Below are 15,677 nucleotides of genomic sequence, written 5' to 3' on the forward strand. Positions count from 1 at the left end.
TAAAGTGTCTCGTAACTGCAAATTTCGAGGCATACAGTTACACTGTAGCAGTTAACATTTTCGTTTAAACCATTCTTTGAAATGTTTGTTCACAAAACAATCCAGATTATAAAAGGTTTTACAAGCATTGAAAACGTTACAGCGTCCATAAAAAAAACATACCAGACCACCGATCCCGCTTAATTCACCTAAAACCACCTTATTAGATTTCTATTGAATTCTTACTATTGTATATTGATAAGTCAATAAAATATTCCCATTAAGTTGTTAAAATTGACATTAACAAATTATACAGCTATCCATTCGTAGTTGACTAGGTTTTGTTAATTTATATATTTAAGCAAATTTGTGAAAACTTCAGATTAAACAAAGGTGAATAAAAATACATCTTTTCTTGTTTATTCATTCTTTATTCAAGATTAGAAGTTCACAGGTTTCCAGAAAAGCCCTTAAGCTGTACCATCCTCCTTCAGCTTTTGTTTCTTCAGAGGACCCTGTAAAGACAAACACTGGTTAAAGTCATTTTTATTACTTCACATACTGAACACTGAAATTTGGATAATCAGAAGGAAGGCAGCGGTATCTTCAAAAGCATCAGATATACATTACGCTCATCATCACATATCTCGTATTACTACTAACAACTGATGGAACCTGCAACATATCCCGTATTACTACTAACAACTGATGGAACATGCAGTATACTTAACTACACATTTGGTTAAAACTAACACTTCAACTTTTTGAAATTAAATTTCACAAATTGAAAGCTGTAGTTAGAGAAAACATTTTCATCCACTTCTTCAGGAAATTATCCACAAATCCCAAATTTTCTTACTGTTACAATCAAATTATCCCCAACAAATAAACGTTCATTGTTTTCTAGACAAATATTATTCAAGGCTAGCACTTAATCACTAAAACTTACCATAAAAGCAAGTTTCTCTGCTGGTGTCTGGAAGCGACCATGTCCAAACTTAGAAGATGTGTCAATAAATTTGAGTGTAATCTTTTCTAATGCGGATCTCTTAGTCTGTGTCAACAATGACTGAAAATTCAGAAGAAAATGTACATGTTAATAAATTCTACTACAAAGATAAAACTTCACAAGTATACAAAGTTAGTCTCAGCCCTATCATTGAACAAGCACATAATTATTCACTCACTGGCTCAATTTGTTCATCACAGACAATCATATGCACACGACAACCACAACATACATCAGCTCAAGTACTTAACTATTCAACATTAAATATTTATAGTCAAAAACTAGTTGAGATATTGAAATTCTAAAGATTAAACTACAAATCTTCAAAATAAAAAACAAACTGACAAAATTTCACTGAGGAAATGGCAAAATATATCCAAGGCACTAACAGCTTACCTTCCTCAAGGTAATGACACGTTTCTTAGGCCCCATAACACAGCCCTTCAGCATAATGAAGTCACAGTTGACCTCCCCATAATGGGGGAATCCTCCCTGTGGACAAGCACAAGACAATGAGAAAGTGACAAATAACCAACAACATACAAAGTGTAAAAACTCGTGTCTTCAGTTCGCCCTAGTTTCTCTTTCACTAGATATCAAATTTTCTAAATCATCATTAAAACAATACCATGATAGATAATTCCAATGTTACAAATGTTACTAACCATGGGAGTGATGGACTTTTCTGTCAAGTCATACTCTGTTGATGCATTATTCTTTATCACCTTGTTGTCCTTTTTATGAATACCTGCTCCAATACGATATATTTTTTTGTTGATCTCTGTTCTGTGGTGGTAGCCTTTCTGACCAGCACGAGCTACAGTAAACTGTACACGACTGGGATGCCAAGCACCAATACAGGCTACTTTACGAAGACCTTTGTGAGTCTTTCGAGGCAACTTCTTGGTGTGCCAACGACTGGTTACACCTACAAAATACAGATAATGGATATATTGAGAAAGATAAAACATTTTAAAACTACACAAGTCACTTTTAACATAACAAGGTAAATTAGCAACATCCATTAACACTTTAGGAAGTATTGATTGATTGATTTAGTGTTTTATGGCACAGAGAAGAGAGGCTATCTGCACCAGACATTCAGTAAAAATGTCAAAGCAATTGAACGGTAGTTTTAAGGAATCTTGTGATCTTTCCCTTGGTTAGAGAAAGTTAAAATAATAGCCTGGCACCAGGCATCAGGAAAAACAAACATTCTCCTGCCAGATCCAGTTGAAGACAATCAGAAGGACATCAAGAGAAGCAAGAGATAGATGGTGCAGCATGTCATAATGAATATCATCAGGTCCAACAGTGTACTGGCAGACCGATGAAGGGCCATTTTCAGTTCCACCAGGGTAAAGGAACAATTATAGTCAAAGAAACAGTCAGTTTGAAAGGAAAGAGGTGATCGCTCTGCCCGAGTCTTGATGGCCAGAAAGGTGGAGGAACAAGCAGAAGTGGTAGATACCCAGCAAAAGCTTTCACCTAGAGTGTTAGCGATATTCTGAACATCAGAGAGTAAGATCGAGAGGGGGACAGAATTGTAGTGCCCATTAACCTTTCCAATCCTGTCCCATATGATCTTGGAACTGGTGGTAGAAGATATGCTGGTTGTGAACTTAATCCAAGATTCCTTCTGGCTTTGACATCTTACCCACCTAGCATGTGCATGGGCCCGTTGGAAAGCAACCTGGTTTGAAAGTTTGGAATATATCTACACGAAAAGTATCCCAGGCCCGCTTTCGAGCCTTCCATGCTAAGTAGCAAGCAGGATTCCACCACAGACGAGGATATCGTGGAAAACGTGTCAAGGTTTTAGGAATACACTGAGCAGCTGCATGTGCAATACAGTCAGTTACCGCTACTACACAGTCGTCTATTGATGGCTGATCTACGATGGCAGGATCAAGTTCTGCGAGAGCAGTGAAAGTGGACCGTCTGCCTGATCCAGCTTCCACCGGGGCACGCGGATAAGGTGGCATTGACCACGGCCAGTCTCTCTCAAAAGGATCGGAAAATGATCACTGCCTAGTGGATTACTGTCAACCCTCCATGAAAAATGGGAGAATAATGAAGGAGAGCAAACCGAGAGATCAATAGCAGTAAAGGACTGACTAGGTGCATGATAGTAAGTGGAAGAACCAGTATTGAAAAGAAAGATTGTGATCAAAGAGCATCCGCTCTACAGATCGGCCCCTCCAATCAATAATAGCACTTCCCAGAGGGATGATGTCCATTAAAATCCCCTAGGATTAGAAATGGAGATGGCAACTGTTCAACGAGAGCATCAAGATCTGATTGATCATGTCTCTCCAGGGGACAGGTACAGAGAACAAACAGTGATGGTGTAACCCAAGAAAACACTGATGGCTACAGCCTCCAAGGGTGTGTTGAGTGACAAAGACAGGGTGGGCACATGTTGATCAACCAACAGTGCCACCTCTCCATGTACTCAACCATCACACAACCTGTCAAAGAAAACTGCCAAATGGTGACTGTATCAGCAATTTTGAGAAATGTTTCTTGTAAGGAAAGACAAACAGGATGGTAGGAAGCAATCAGCGTTTTGATATCATCCAGATTAGAACTTAAACCTCGACAGTTCCATTGTATCAAGGTGGCCATTTTTAAGAACGGGTAGGTGAAGTGGCTGGAGAACCCTTCAGTTTACGACCACGTTTTTTTTCTTTACTGTCTTTAGTCGGAGGAGGTCTATCAACCTCCATGGATCCCGCTCTGGGTCGGGTGGGCAGGTTTTTGTTATTGGAAGGGGAATCCAGTGACTTAGGACGCAAACGAATAATTGTTTTGTCTCTTGTAGTGGGAGAAAAAGATGTATCAGAAGAAATGCCTGTATTTGAAACTGAAGGACATGGATCTTGAGGTTTGTTGGAAGGCATGGGAGGAACAGAGATGGGTGTAGGAGTCGATTCAACATCCTTATTTAACCATGGAAGTTAAAAGGCTTTACATTTGTTTTGAAATCGATTCTCTTGGAGGCACAGAGAGATCTGTCTGCACTCCCACTGTAGTTGTGGAATGAAGTGCAGCAGCACATGTTCGAGATGGAGTTGTGGACAGCAATTTCCGAGCCTCAGGATAACTAATGTTGTGTCTTTTCATACGCTGCACCTCTTTTTCCTCCGACCATTTTGGGCAAGAATAAAAGTAAGAAAGGTGAGAACCATTGCAGTTGATATAATGTGGGTCCATGTCACACTCATAGGCATCGTGGTTCTTGCCACCACAACGAGAAACATGTCAGGGAACCATGACATGACTGCAATTTAAATCTTTGAGTGGCCGAGGGTACTTGTTGGCAGTGTAAATCTCTAACATCAGAGAGGGTTTGGAATCTATGGCCGTACCCTGTGAAAAAGAAAACATTTCAGTACCCACTGACCCCACCCACCATGGAGCCCTACAAGGGGAAGACCCATAGGAAAAGAAGAAATCGATACCCACTACAAAGTCATGCAAGGACAATGCAGCAATGCCAGGGTTTCGTGAGCACTATACCCAAATACCAGCATCAGGCACAATGTCCAAAACACCCGTTGGGAACTTCCAATACTGGTACTTGGTTGACTCTAGCCCAAGTAGACCAGCCGATTGACCCAAGGGGGCCACCCAAAGGCCGCCCGTCTACAGGAATTCGAGGCCAAAGTGGTGTGTTAGGGTTGGACCCCTCAACCACCAGGATCCTCTCCTCCCCTTCATGGGTCACCACGCACGGGTGACAAAAGGATAATTTTTGTAATTGTTCACGTTCACTTATTCCCACATGAAAACTGTTCTGAACCATAACCAAGGATCAAAATTAATGGAACTAAAGTTACCAGTTATTGCAGTTTCACCAGTGCACATTTTAAACAAAACTGCAACCAACAAAAAAAACATACCATCTGCCTCTAGAAGCATGGTTAAGCACTACCCAAGTGGTTCGTCATGTGAGGAACTAGTAACTGAAAGTACATAATTAACAAGTGTTAGGCTTATCAGTATCATTAACATGTTTCTTAAGCTTCATTATAAAATAGCTGTGAACAGTGGGAAATAATTACAAAAATAAACATGTTAAGTTATAAAAGTTATGTAATGACCAACTTCAAAAAAATATTGTAATAGCACCAAATTTACACATGGGCCAAATTTATAGGCTAAGCCTGTAACTGGTTTAACTTTTCCTAGACAAGTTGCAGTACAAAGGCCATGTCATCAAGTTTGATGACTTGAGACAAACCAAGCTGCTGAAGCTAATATTTAGTCTGCAATTGTCATTCTCAAGTACAAATTAATTAAATTAAAGGAATTCCATGGTACCAATGAACTTAAGTTTTGGTACACAAACAGTCCAGACATGTCACATTGATTACAATAACATTCATACTTCTAATATTACAAGTGGCATTTATGCAGTATGAAACTTAAGCACAAAACTTGCTAGTTTTATAATCTGTAGTTGTTATAGAACTAGAAAGGCATTTATACTCATTTCCTTATGTTACACAAAGTTCAATTCAACAACTGAACCCATTCAGATTTATTTACAAAAACAAGTTTTTCTTTAAGAAACTTAAAGCTCTGACTAATTATCTTGCATGTGAAAACAGGAAGATTGGAACAAACAGAAAGACTTGTGTACAAAAAACTAATATTTATTGATGTGTCAAATTTCACAAATATGCTTTCTAAAATGAAAATTAGAACTACCAAGATGATAGAGATGTTAAAAGCAAACTGACCTTTGAACCCTTTGCCCTTGGTAACACCAATCACATCAATCATTTCATCTTGAGAAAACACTTGGCTGATGGGAACCTGTTTTTCTAGGTGCTCTCTAGCCCACTTAATCTTCTGGGGAATAGTACCACCATTTAACTGAATCTCCATCAAATGGGCCTTCTTCTGGCGCTTCCGTAACAGCTTCATCTAAATTCATGTGAAGACAGAGCACAAAAAAGGTAAATCACAGTACCACAAATATCCTTCATTAAGTCACTAAACAAAATGATTGATTGGTGTTATAATTAGAAGTTAGAGAAATCTCATCAGAATGCACCAACACATTTAATATAATTATTTGTTGAAAGTTTTAACTGCCTAAAGCATTTTGCCAAAGCTATTGCAATGTCTAACCTAAACATGCTGGAAAGGGATAATTATTAGATGTACAAACTTCACAATTTAATATCCTTTATATAAAATATCTGCATGGGTTGAATACTTCCTAGAACTAATTTCCAAGAACCCAATGAATTATACCAAGTGATCAAACTTTTCAAATTAAATAACCCATTTATACACAAGTAAACACTAAGAGGTAAAATTTTAAACAAGCCAATACTTGTAGATAACATGTCCAACATATAATCATAACATGACCAAATAATCTTAACTATCCTTGTTTTGAACTTAAAGGTAACTTGGTACCACACCACACTAAATTAGCAGCATAATTGTCAAAAATCAGTTATGTCATATCATTAGTGAAATAGATAAATACATTTCTATCTGGTAATATGATAGGAGCTATATAGTAATCTTAACACAAAATACCACAAACTGGTCAAACTTCAACCAAATAACTGACCAGAAAGTCTAAAACAAGTTCTGATCCTCTATCCCTCCAATACAAAGATTAAAAATCCAATTTATATCACAGTGTTGGTTGTATGAAAATGTATCTGCGATTTCTGAGAGGTTTATTTAACCTGTGACCTGTATAAAATGCTAGAACAAGCCTAAATGGAAAAGTTACCAGGCATGTTAGACTAAGATATAATCCAATCAAGTTTCAAATTAGTTGGGCAAGAAATGACTTTTGAAGGATAAATATAAATTAAAAATACAAGAAAATAAATGGGGTGAAACTTAAAAATAATGTAATGTTTTGAAGAGTAGCCACATTAATGATGTTAAAACACAAACCTGAGTATGGGCAATCACACGGATTACTTTACAATACTTCTTCATCTTCTTCAAATCATTTTCAATTTCTTTCTTCCCCAACTCATCCTGCCATTTGCGAGAGTACTTTGTAAAGGCCTTTTTCTTGGATTTGTACCTTTAAATTGAAACCAAGCAGTTAGAGAACCAGTTTGTCTCTTCACGACCAGGAGCCCTCTGGAGAGAACTTTATGAACGTGAGCGGAGACAGTGGATCCAACAGAAGGCTCAATTAGAAGAGATTCTTCACTTCTTAGCGGAGCCTTTGTACCATTAATTAGAAGTTGTTTTACAAAGTCTATAAACAGTAACTTAAACTCACAATAATAGAAGTAAGCAACTTCAAAATATGACCCCAAATAAAAACTTCCAAATTAAATCCTATGCTTCATAATTATAATAACAAGTTCCAAACTTTAAGTTAAAATGAACTTTTACCAATTTTTGTAGAACCGACGCTTGCAGTCCTCACTCAGGTGCTCAGCCCACACTGTCTTGAAGGTTCGAAGACCCTTGGGAGTTTCTATGTAACCAACTACGCCAACCACTACCATTGGTGGGGTTTCAATAATAGTCACAGCCTCTACAACTTCCTTCTTGTTCACCTCTTATAAAATAAAACAAAAATCCAGTTATATTCAGAGATACCATTGTTTTACACAAAGCACTGACAACACTGAACAAAGAAAACAGTCGTTTCAGTCCACAACCTTATAACACTATCAAAACTCAATATAATTAAAAGTATTATGAAAATCCAGCATTGTACCATTTAACAAAATTATTTTCCCTTATATATGTTTAACCAGTCTATATCAAACTTACTTGAGCCTGGTCTGTCCACCTCTCTAACAATATGGGTCATTCCAGCTTTGTACCCAATAAACCCTGTTAAATGAACAGGTTTGCTTGGATCATCTTTTGGAAAAGCTTTCACCTTTCCCCTATGCCTCTTGCTCCTTTTTTTGGGGGTAAAACCCACCGACCCATGGCGGGGTGCAGAAAATTTACGATGTGACTAAAAAAACCAACAATGGTTTCATCATAACAAGTCTTTTATAATTGTTCCAATACTGAATATTCACCAATAACTAGTAGCAAGACACTATTCAAACATCGTATTCAAAATTTCTGAATATAACAAGATTTCATTTAACAAAATTCCCAAATTAAGACCATATAAATCTTGGTCTATTTAGTCAACAAAAATGTACATATACACACACATAGAGAAGTATAAAAACCCTACAATCCCCCCCACTAAAGACAACTATTTCCATGTTTCAAGTGTTATTTTCCCACATGCTTGTACATCAGCTAGTTGATTATTGGTAGAACTTTAAATCTGATTAATGTTATTTAAAAATTAATTTAATGCCAGTGCATTTTACACATTAAGACTTACTTTAATTAATCAAAATTTGTAGCTTGAATCATAGTAGCCCTTTGAACTAGATTACCCACAAAAAAAAAGTAATTTTAATTATCTATGCTGACAACGTAGTCAACTACTCAGTTATAATTTACATAGGAAAAACTTACATTACTTAGAAAACATATATACAGTCCGTTAAAAGTATATACAGTATTTTCCATACACGTGGCACAACCACACCAACACCCTACGCTTAATCACCAAACTTACGTTTCATACAGAAAACACCATATTTAAAGTAAACCAAACGAAAATAACTCTTCAGTTCAAATTAAACTACCTTTCAACATAATTTTTCACCCCAAAAACTTTAAGCATTTTAAATGGAACGGATGTTTGAAGATGTAAAATATATGACACACACTTACCATCTCTAGTCTATACCACAAAGAGAACAATATACGCAGAACGTTGCTATATAATGCTGCTAAAGCATTGCCACCTGGTGTAAAAATATATCGTTACACAGTTAGTTTAGTTAAGTGGAAGCTTTTTTTCTAAAAAAGTGAAAATTGAAACTGGTTTGAACTTGAATCTACGATTCTGCTACTAAACAAATGTTTGGCCAAGATAAGCTAAAAATATAGATTTGATATTACAAAGTATCATTGCATTACAAAATACCATAAATTGATTTTTTTTTCTGTCTTGACATTTGTATTTCGAGCAGTTATAAGTGTAAAAAAGTATATAGAAAATACTATACATATAATTATCCGATAATAACATTGCGACTTTTCAATAATTTTCCAGAAGTTACAAGTAACACCCAATAAAAATGTGTTAACAAAACACAACAGAAATAAGCAAACAGTTATAATTTAATTAAACTAACTGCATTCAACACGATAACAAGTAATGTATAATGTCATAAACAGTACACAAGAAAACTGGAGCCTCTAATGAATAAAATGTATTGAAACCATTAACTGTGCTTTGTAGATTTATTATTAATGGTAATTGTAGTTGTAATCTCAATAATACTTCAAGAGGTGTAACCATTTTATCGAAGGTTGAGGCTGATATATTCAGTTAATATTGCAATACTCCTTCTATAGCTCAGCGATATTACCAAAATCGTCTACCACTAGAAATCGGGCATCGATACCTGCAGTGGGCACAATATAGATACCGCATTTTGTAGATTTGTATTTAACAATAAACAAACAATACTGCAAAATAATTTCCATAAGTATAAGGTACATTAATAATAAACATGATGTATTTTTAGTGTCTTAAGGCTTTATACTTTTCGCTGAGTCATTTCAGGGGGCATCATGATATAAAATATTTTAAATACCAGTATTATTAATGAAACTAACTTTAAAGAGAAATGTAACTTACCATACGTCCCGATTTGAGGGGTCTGTCCCGATGTCCCGTCCGGTTTATTAATTTGTCCTGGTTGACACTGAATTGTCTTGGAATGTCCCGGTCTTTGATGAAAAGGCATAAACTCCACAAAGGATATACGGAAAATGTTAAAATCTACATAGAGTCCTGACTTGGTGTTGACAAAAAATATTTTTTTAAGTTTTCACTTTATTAGTTGATGGGTAGAGGGAGCCGTAGGGCTGTAGCATGCAAATTTTCAAACGAAATTCACAGACGACTGATACGGTACCTGTACAAGTATAATAATTCATCGGTGGGCTGCTATTGGAGGTACGCGAGTAACGGCAGCTGCACAAGCAAAGCTTTCTTTGAGCAAGTGTTTGTGATTGCTTTATTTATTACAGTATTTATTATATTAATCATATGGTACATGCTGAAATATTTTCGTTCTTTTATCTTAGAAATTAATCCAAATCATAATATCCAAAGCTGGTAAAAGAAAGTACACATTCAACAGTGAATTACAAAAAGAATATCCATTCTTGAAAAATATTTGTGGCAAGAAGGACAGAGTCAAATGTTTGCAGTGTTCATCTGAGTTCTCTGTTTCACATGGTGGCCGCTCAGACATAAAAAAACATTTAAAAAGTGCTAAACATGCAGCTAGTCTTTCAGTAGCTTCTCAAAGTTCAAGAATTGATGCCTGAAGAGAGTAACTTGTTAATAGTTACTAAAGAAGCAACCTTTGCTTGTAACAGTACTGTCCATAAAATCTGCATTGAAGACGTGCACAACAGCTGATTGCTTTTGCAAACTGATAGCAAAGTTCAGTTCTGCCAGAACGAATAATGAGGCTATTATTTTGAATGCAATTGTTCCTTTAGCAGCAGAAGAATTAAAGAGAAATTTAATGGAGGTCCAATTTGTTTCATTTATAGCAAATGCTTCAAACCGAAAAGATGCCAAAATTATACCTGCCATGGCGCGATATTGTTTGCCAGGGAAAGAAGTGAAAGTAAAACTGTTAGACTTTCAATTCGTTCCTGGAGTAACGTTAGAAATTTTGACAAATTACTTGGTGTCTACTTAAAAAAAACGATTTATTAAAAAAATTGTTGATTATTGTGATAATAACTGCAATACAAATTTTGGAGGTGTAATAAGAAAGTTAAAAACAATGTATATAGTCGATTGAAGAAGGAACTTGGCAGAAATATTGTGAGTGTTGGTTGAGGTGCTCATATTGTACATAACTGTCTTCAAACTGCAGTTGACGTCCTTCCTACTGAAGTGGAAAGCTTGGTGGTCAAAATTTACAAGTATTCCTATATTTACACTGTGCATGTTACACACCTAAAATAATTCTGTGAGCTTGTAGAAATTGAGTACAAGAAGGTTCTCCAATACGGAAATACACGATTTCTGTCTTTATTACCAGCTGTTCAGAGAATTCTCCAGGTTTATGAAGGATGTAAGTCATATTTTTGTTCACGAGAACAATTCCTATTGTTGATAAAAAGATTTTTTGAGAGTAAATGTGAAAAAATGTATCTATCGCTTGTTCAACAAAGTGATGGAGAGAAACAAAAAGCACCTGTAAACGATATTGTTGCAAAACGTAAGTCAAAAACCATCCTGAAAGAAAGACGAGATAATAACTTTATTTGTCTTGGTGCAAAAAAAAACAAAACTCAATGCGCTAGAGGAAGAGAGAGGATGCCAGGTAGACTTGATTAGGAAGGAATTTACCAGTTTTTATTATTGTTGTCTGTCTTATATTAAGCTCTGGGAAAACAGTTTTGGTGGCGGGGAATACTTTGTTTGGATAAAAATAGTGTCTTCTTGTGGCCTGATCTAGAAGCAGTTGCTGAAAAAATTAATGAAACGCTTGGAAATTCTGCAATTAATTTTGATGAAGTTGTTCTTGTTAAATCATTCTGGTCTTCAAAATGTGACGAGTGGAAAGGAAAATGCACAGGTTGTGAAGAAAAATGGATAGAACTTTTCAACCACTTCAAAGATCAAAATATTTCTGTGCCTAATCTCAGGCAAGTTATGGAGTACATTTTTGTTTGCCAGGCACTTCTGTCTCTACTGAAAGAGTGTTTTCAGTGATCAATAGCATTTGGTCTCAAGGAAGAGGTCTAATGAATGAATCAACAGTAAAAAGGCTGTTGCATTGTAAATTCAATATTGACTTCAGTTGCAGTGAGTTCTTTAAAAAAAATAAAAACTAAAGATATTTTGAAGAAAGTTCATTCAAGTGAAAAATATGAATGGTCACAAAAAAGTGTTCAGTAAAAAATTAATTAAATTTTGATGTTTTTTACCTTGCTGAATTTAAATAAATGTTAGAGATATAAACTATCAATATTTCTGCTGTTGTTTTTTGTTTTTATGGCAACATTAAAGCCTAAGGAAAGTTAGGTCATGAAAGCACTTCTTTATTATACCAGTGTCGGTACCTACAATAAAAATTGAAAACTGTTCCGGTTTGAGGCTTGAAAATTATGGTAAATTATATTAAATATATAATTTATATATATAAATATATAAAAACACATTCAACCAGTAACTTACTCATAATATATTGTTGGTTTTAGAGTTTGTCATTACTTAGTAATGTTTGTTTTTTTTAATTTCGCGCAAAGCTACTCGAAGGTTATCTGCGCTAGCCGTCCCTAATTTAGCAGTGTAAGACTAGAGGGAATGCAGCTAGTCATCACTACCCACCGCCAACTTTTGGGCTACTCTTTTACCAACGAATAGTGGGATTGACAGTAACTTTATAACGCCCCCACGGCTGAAAGGGCGAGCATGTTTTGCGCGACGGGGATGCGAACCCGTGATTCTCAGATTACGAGTCGAACGCCTTAACCCATCTGGCCATGATGGGCCACGTAATAATGATGACGTTGAGATACATAAGATTTTTTAGTAATGGGAAATCGATTACGATACAAAAACTAAAATCAGTGAAACAATGAGTTCAATGCCAGTTGCACAATGAAGATTCATGCGTCTGTTTATGAAATTTTGCAAACAAGTTTATAAATAACTTAAGTGTACGTTAGTTTCGGAAATTATCTTAAATATTATTTGAACCGTTGTACTAGAAGTTAAACCTACGGGTCAACTTAGTCTGTGAAAAACTCTACTCACCTATTGAAAAATATCAATCCGTTTTCTTTACAGGGAATAGACTCGACATAATTTTACCAAATAATACAAAGGAAACCCATCCAACGATACAACATGTTACAAACAATATACACGCACATACACAACTTACCAATTCAAGAAGCCTAAATATATTTGTGTGTTCGTATTTAAAGTCGTATACATTCAATATCAAAAACTAATTGAGAATACCAAAAACAAAGGAATAGTAAAGGATTGAAAGTCTGTGGGGTGAGGCTTCCGGTGGCGTCCCTCCCCTTCAATCACAATTACATATTCGCAGCAATTTTGTTTATTTTCTTCTTTGTTCTTTTTTCACACCTGATCATCTATATCAAATTATTGGCATTATTTGTAATAAATAAATAGTGAGAAAATATAACATTTTTTGCAGTCCAATAAAAGATATAGTTACCATTAAATAGAAATTTTCTTGCGTATTTTCCCAAAGGCTAGCTTTGAATTTCGCGCAAACCTATACGATGGACATTTGCACTAGCCATCTCTAATTTAGCAGTGAAAGACTAAAGGAAAGGCAGCTAGTCATCACCACTCATCGCCAACTCTTGGGCTATTCTTTTACCAACGAATAGTGGGATTGACCGTCACATTATTACGTCCGCACGGCTGAATGGGCATTAATGTCTGGCGGGACGGTGATTAGAAGCGACGATCATCATATTATGAGTCAAGCGCTCTAACTACCTGGCCATGTCGGGCTTTTCTCAAAGGCAGAAAGACCCAAGGGTTGCCTGGTTAGGGGTAAGCGTTTTATGCATTTTTTTTTGAGTGTACAAAATCATTGAGACAATTTCTATATTCAGACATGGTAATGTCAAGTCTCCTGTTTTAAATTCGTAATGTCATTAATTTAGTGATAAAAATAAGAGTATTTCAATCGATTTTTATCTTTACTTTTAACATTTATTGGGTAAACTTCCAACTCCTACTGTCTAAAGTAACCTGTCTCTCTAAAAACAAAATCATAAAAGAAAAAGAAATATTATTAATGTTTCGAAATTATTAATATTTTGTAAATTTATATCTCACTATAGTTTTCATAACGCCCCTAGTGGCTCAGCGGTACTTCTGCGGACTTACAACGCTAAAACCCGTATTTCGATACCTGTGGTGGGCAAAGCACAGATAACCCATTGTGTAGCTTTGTGCTTAATTCAAAATCAACAACAACAACAGTTTTCATAATTTATGCGACATTATTACTTATGAAAATTTTATTGTTCACGTCTATTCACCACAGCGTTTTTAAAAAACTTACTTTCAATTAATCAGGAACCGAAATCTTTCTTAATAAATATCGAACACGGACATTCATCTAGACTAAAGTAGAATTATTTTTCCTTGCTAAATTTTATTATACTGTTATTTTTTGGCTATAATTTCTTTTGTGTTTTGTATAAATATCTATGGTCTTTGGAGAACCTTTGGTTTCTCATAAATTTGGTCCTACGTGAAATTTACCTATTTATCCTTAAGTGACTTCGAAAAGAAAAAGGGGCAAAATTATGAATAAAAACACTAAACACTGATGAATATATCAAATAAAAACACTAAACACTGATGAATATATCAAATAAAAACACTAAACACTGATGAATATATCAAATAAAAACACTAAACATTGATGAATATATCAAATAAAAACACTAAACACTGATGAATATATCAAATAAAAACACTAAACACTTATACTGATGAATATTGCAAATTGTATATGAAACTTTGGCCCAAAAAAATCTATAAAGGAAGAAACAAAACACGAAGGTGTCTTAAGAGAATCCCAACAGTGAATGATAAGCGGATTTTAAAGGTTCTCAGGTTGAGTCGTATGAGTTGCTATTAGTTGGAGATTATCTTTCTTAAATATCTATGATGGACATGATTGCTGATGTAGGTAATCTAAGGATTGTGAGATGCTGCAGCAAACACTTATCGGTATCATAAGTAATGTTATTGTTATGTTCGTTTAGTGTAGATATGCTTTCCTTAGGTTCCTAAAACCAGAGAAATCATACTAAGATTCTAGTGAGTGTTATCTGAACTGCAGTTAATTACTGTACAGGGTGTTCGGAAAGTCACTGTGCAGTTTGAAAGCAGCGATAACAGCATTTATTCAATCTATTTCAAGCCAGCAACTGATAGCAGTGTTTAGAAACACAATAAGAAGGATCCAAGCCTGTATTGATGACAACGGGGATCACTTTCAACATTGTTTATAATTGTCATTCATATTTACCTCCTGCATTCTATATTGAAACATGTCTCTTAATAAATATATAAGTGCACAGTGACTTTCCGAACACCCTGCAGTATTAGTGAATAAAGGTTTTGTTTATTCGTTTCTCATTTGAAGTCCATGTACGTTTTATCATCTGTAGAGAATTTTTGTAATCTACTGTATTGAGGATGCTTTTAATTATCTGTCGAAAATCAGCGTATTTTAACACCATAATAGTAAAGTCTAAAATTATTCAAAATTTTGTAAAGGTATTTCCACAGATGTTCGTGAGAGGACGCGTTATGCGCTCTCACAAAATGTCGACGTTTAACGCTTATTTTCAGTAAATATTTAAGATTAGTATGATCTTCATTTCTCAGAAGAAATAAATGTTTTCGAAGAATCTGAAACTGTGAAATACCTTGTCTATTTTGAGCAAAGACTGATAATGAACAAGCAGTTAAAAGATTAAATCGCATGAAATTGAAAATAATTTAATGCATGATTTATTTGCTTTTAATTGAGCGTAAAGCTACTCAATGAACTAT

At 35.2% G+C, this 15,677-nt stretch overlaps 1 protein-coding gene across 1 annotated transcript; it reads right to left on the reverse strand.

The window, feature by feature from the left end:
- Positions 1 to 389: 389 nt before the first annotated feature.
- On the reverse strand, positions 390 to 8,823 carry RpL3 (ribosomal protein L3). Its single transcript, XM_076453424.1, has 9 exons — positions 8,744 to 8,823; positions 7,766 to 7,958; positions 7,379 to 7,547; positions 6,923 to 7,058; positions 5,737 to 5,923; positions 1,654 to 1,916; positions 1,385 to 1,480; positions 929 to 1,048; positions 390 to 494 (listed from the first exon to the last, which is right to left on the reverse strand). Exons 1-9 carry the CDS (start codon positions 8,744 to 8,746, stop codon positions 450 to 452), a joined length of 1,212 nt encoding a protein of 403 aa, XP_076309539.1. The 5' UTR covers positions 8,747 to 8,823; the 3' UTR covers positions 390 to 449.
- Between the last annotated feature and the right edge of the window lie 6,854 nt (positions 8,824 to 15,677).

Source organism: Tachypleus tridentatus, chromosome 9 (assembly GCF_004210375.1).
Source record: "Tachypleus tridentatus isolate NWPU-2018 chromosome 9, ASM421037v1, whole genome shotgun sequence".
Lineage (NCBI taxonomy): Eukaryota > Metazoa > Arthropoda > Merostomata > Xiphosura > Limulidae > Tachypleus > Tachypleus tridentatus.

Bases quoted from the DNA above. Each gene is read 5' to 3' on its own strand.
- RpL3 (XM_076453424.1), bottom strand. The intron at 1,481-1,653 runs GTTAGTAACATT...GCTTGTCCACAG, and splicing joins AAAAGTCCATCACTCCCATG to GGAGGATTCCCCCATTATGG. The intron at 495-928 runs GTAAGTTTTAGT...TTGTCTTTACAG, and splicing joins CAGAGAAACTTGCTTTTATG to GGTCCTCTGAAGAAACAAAA.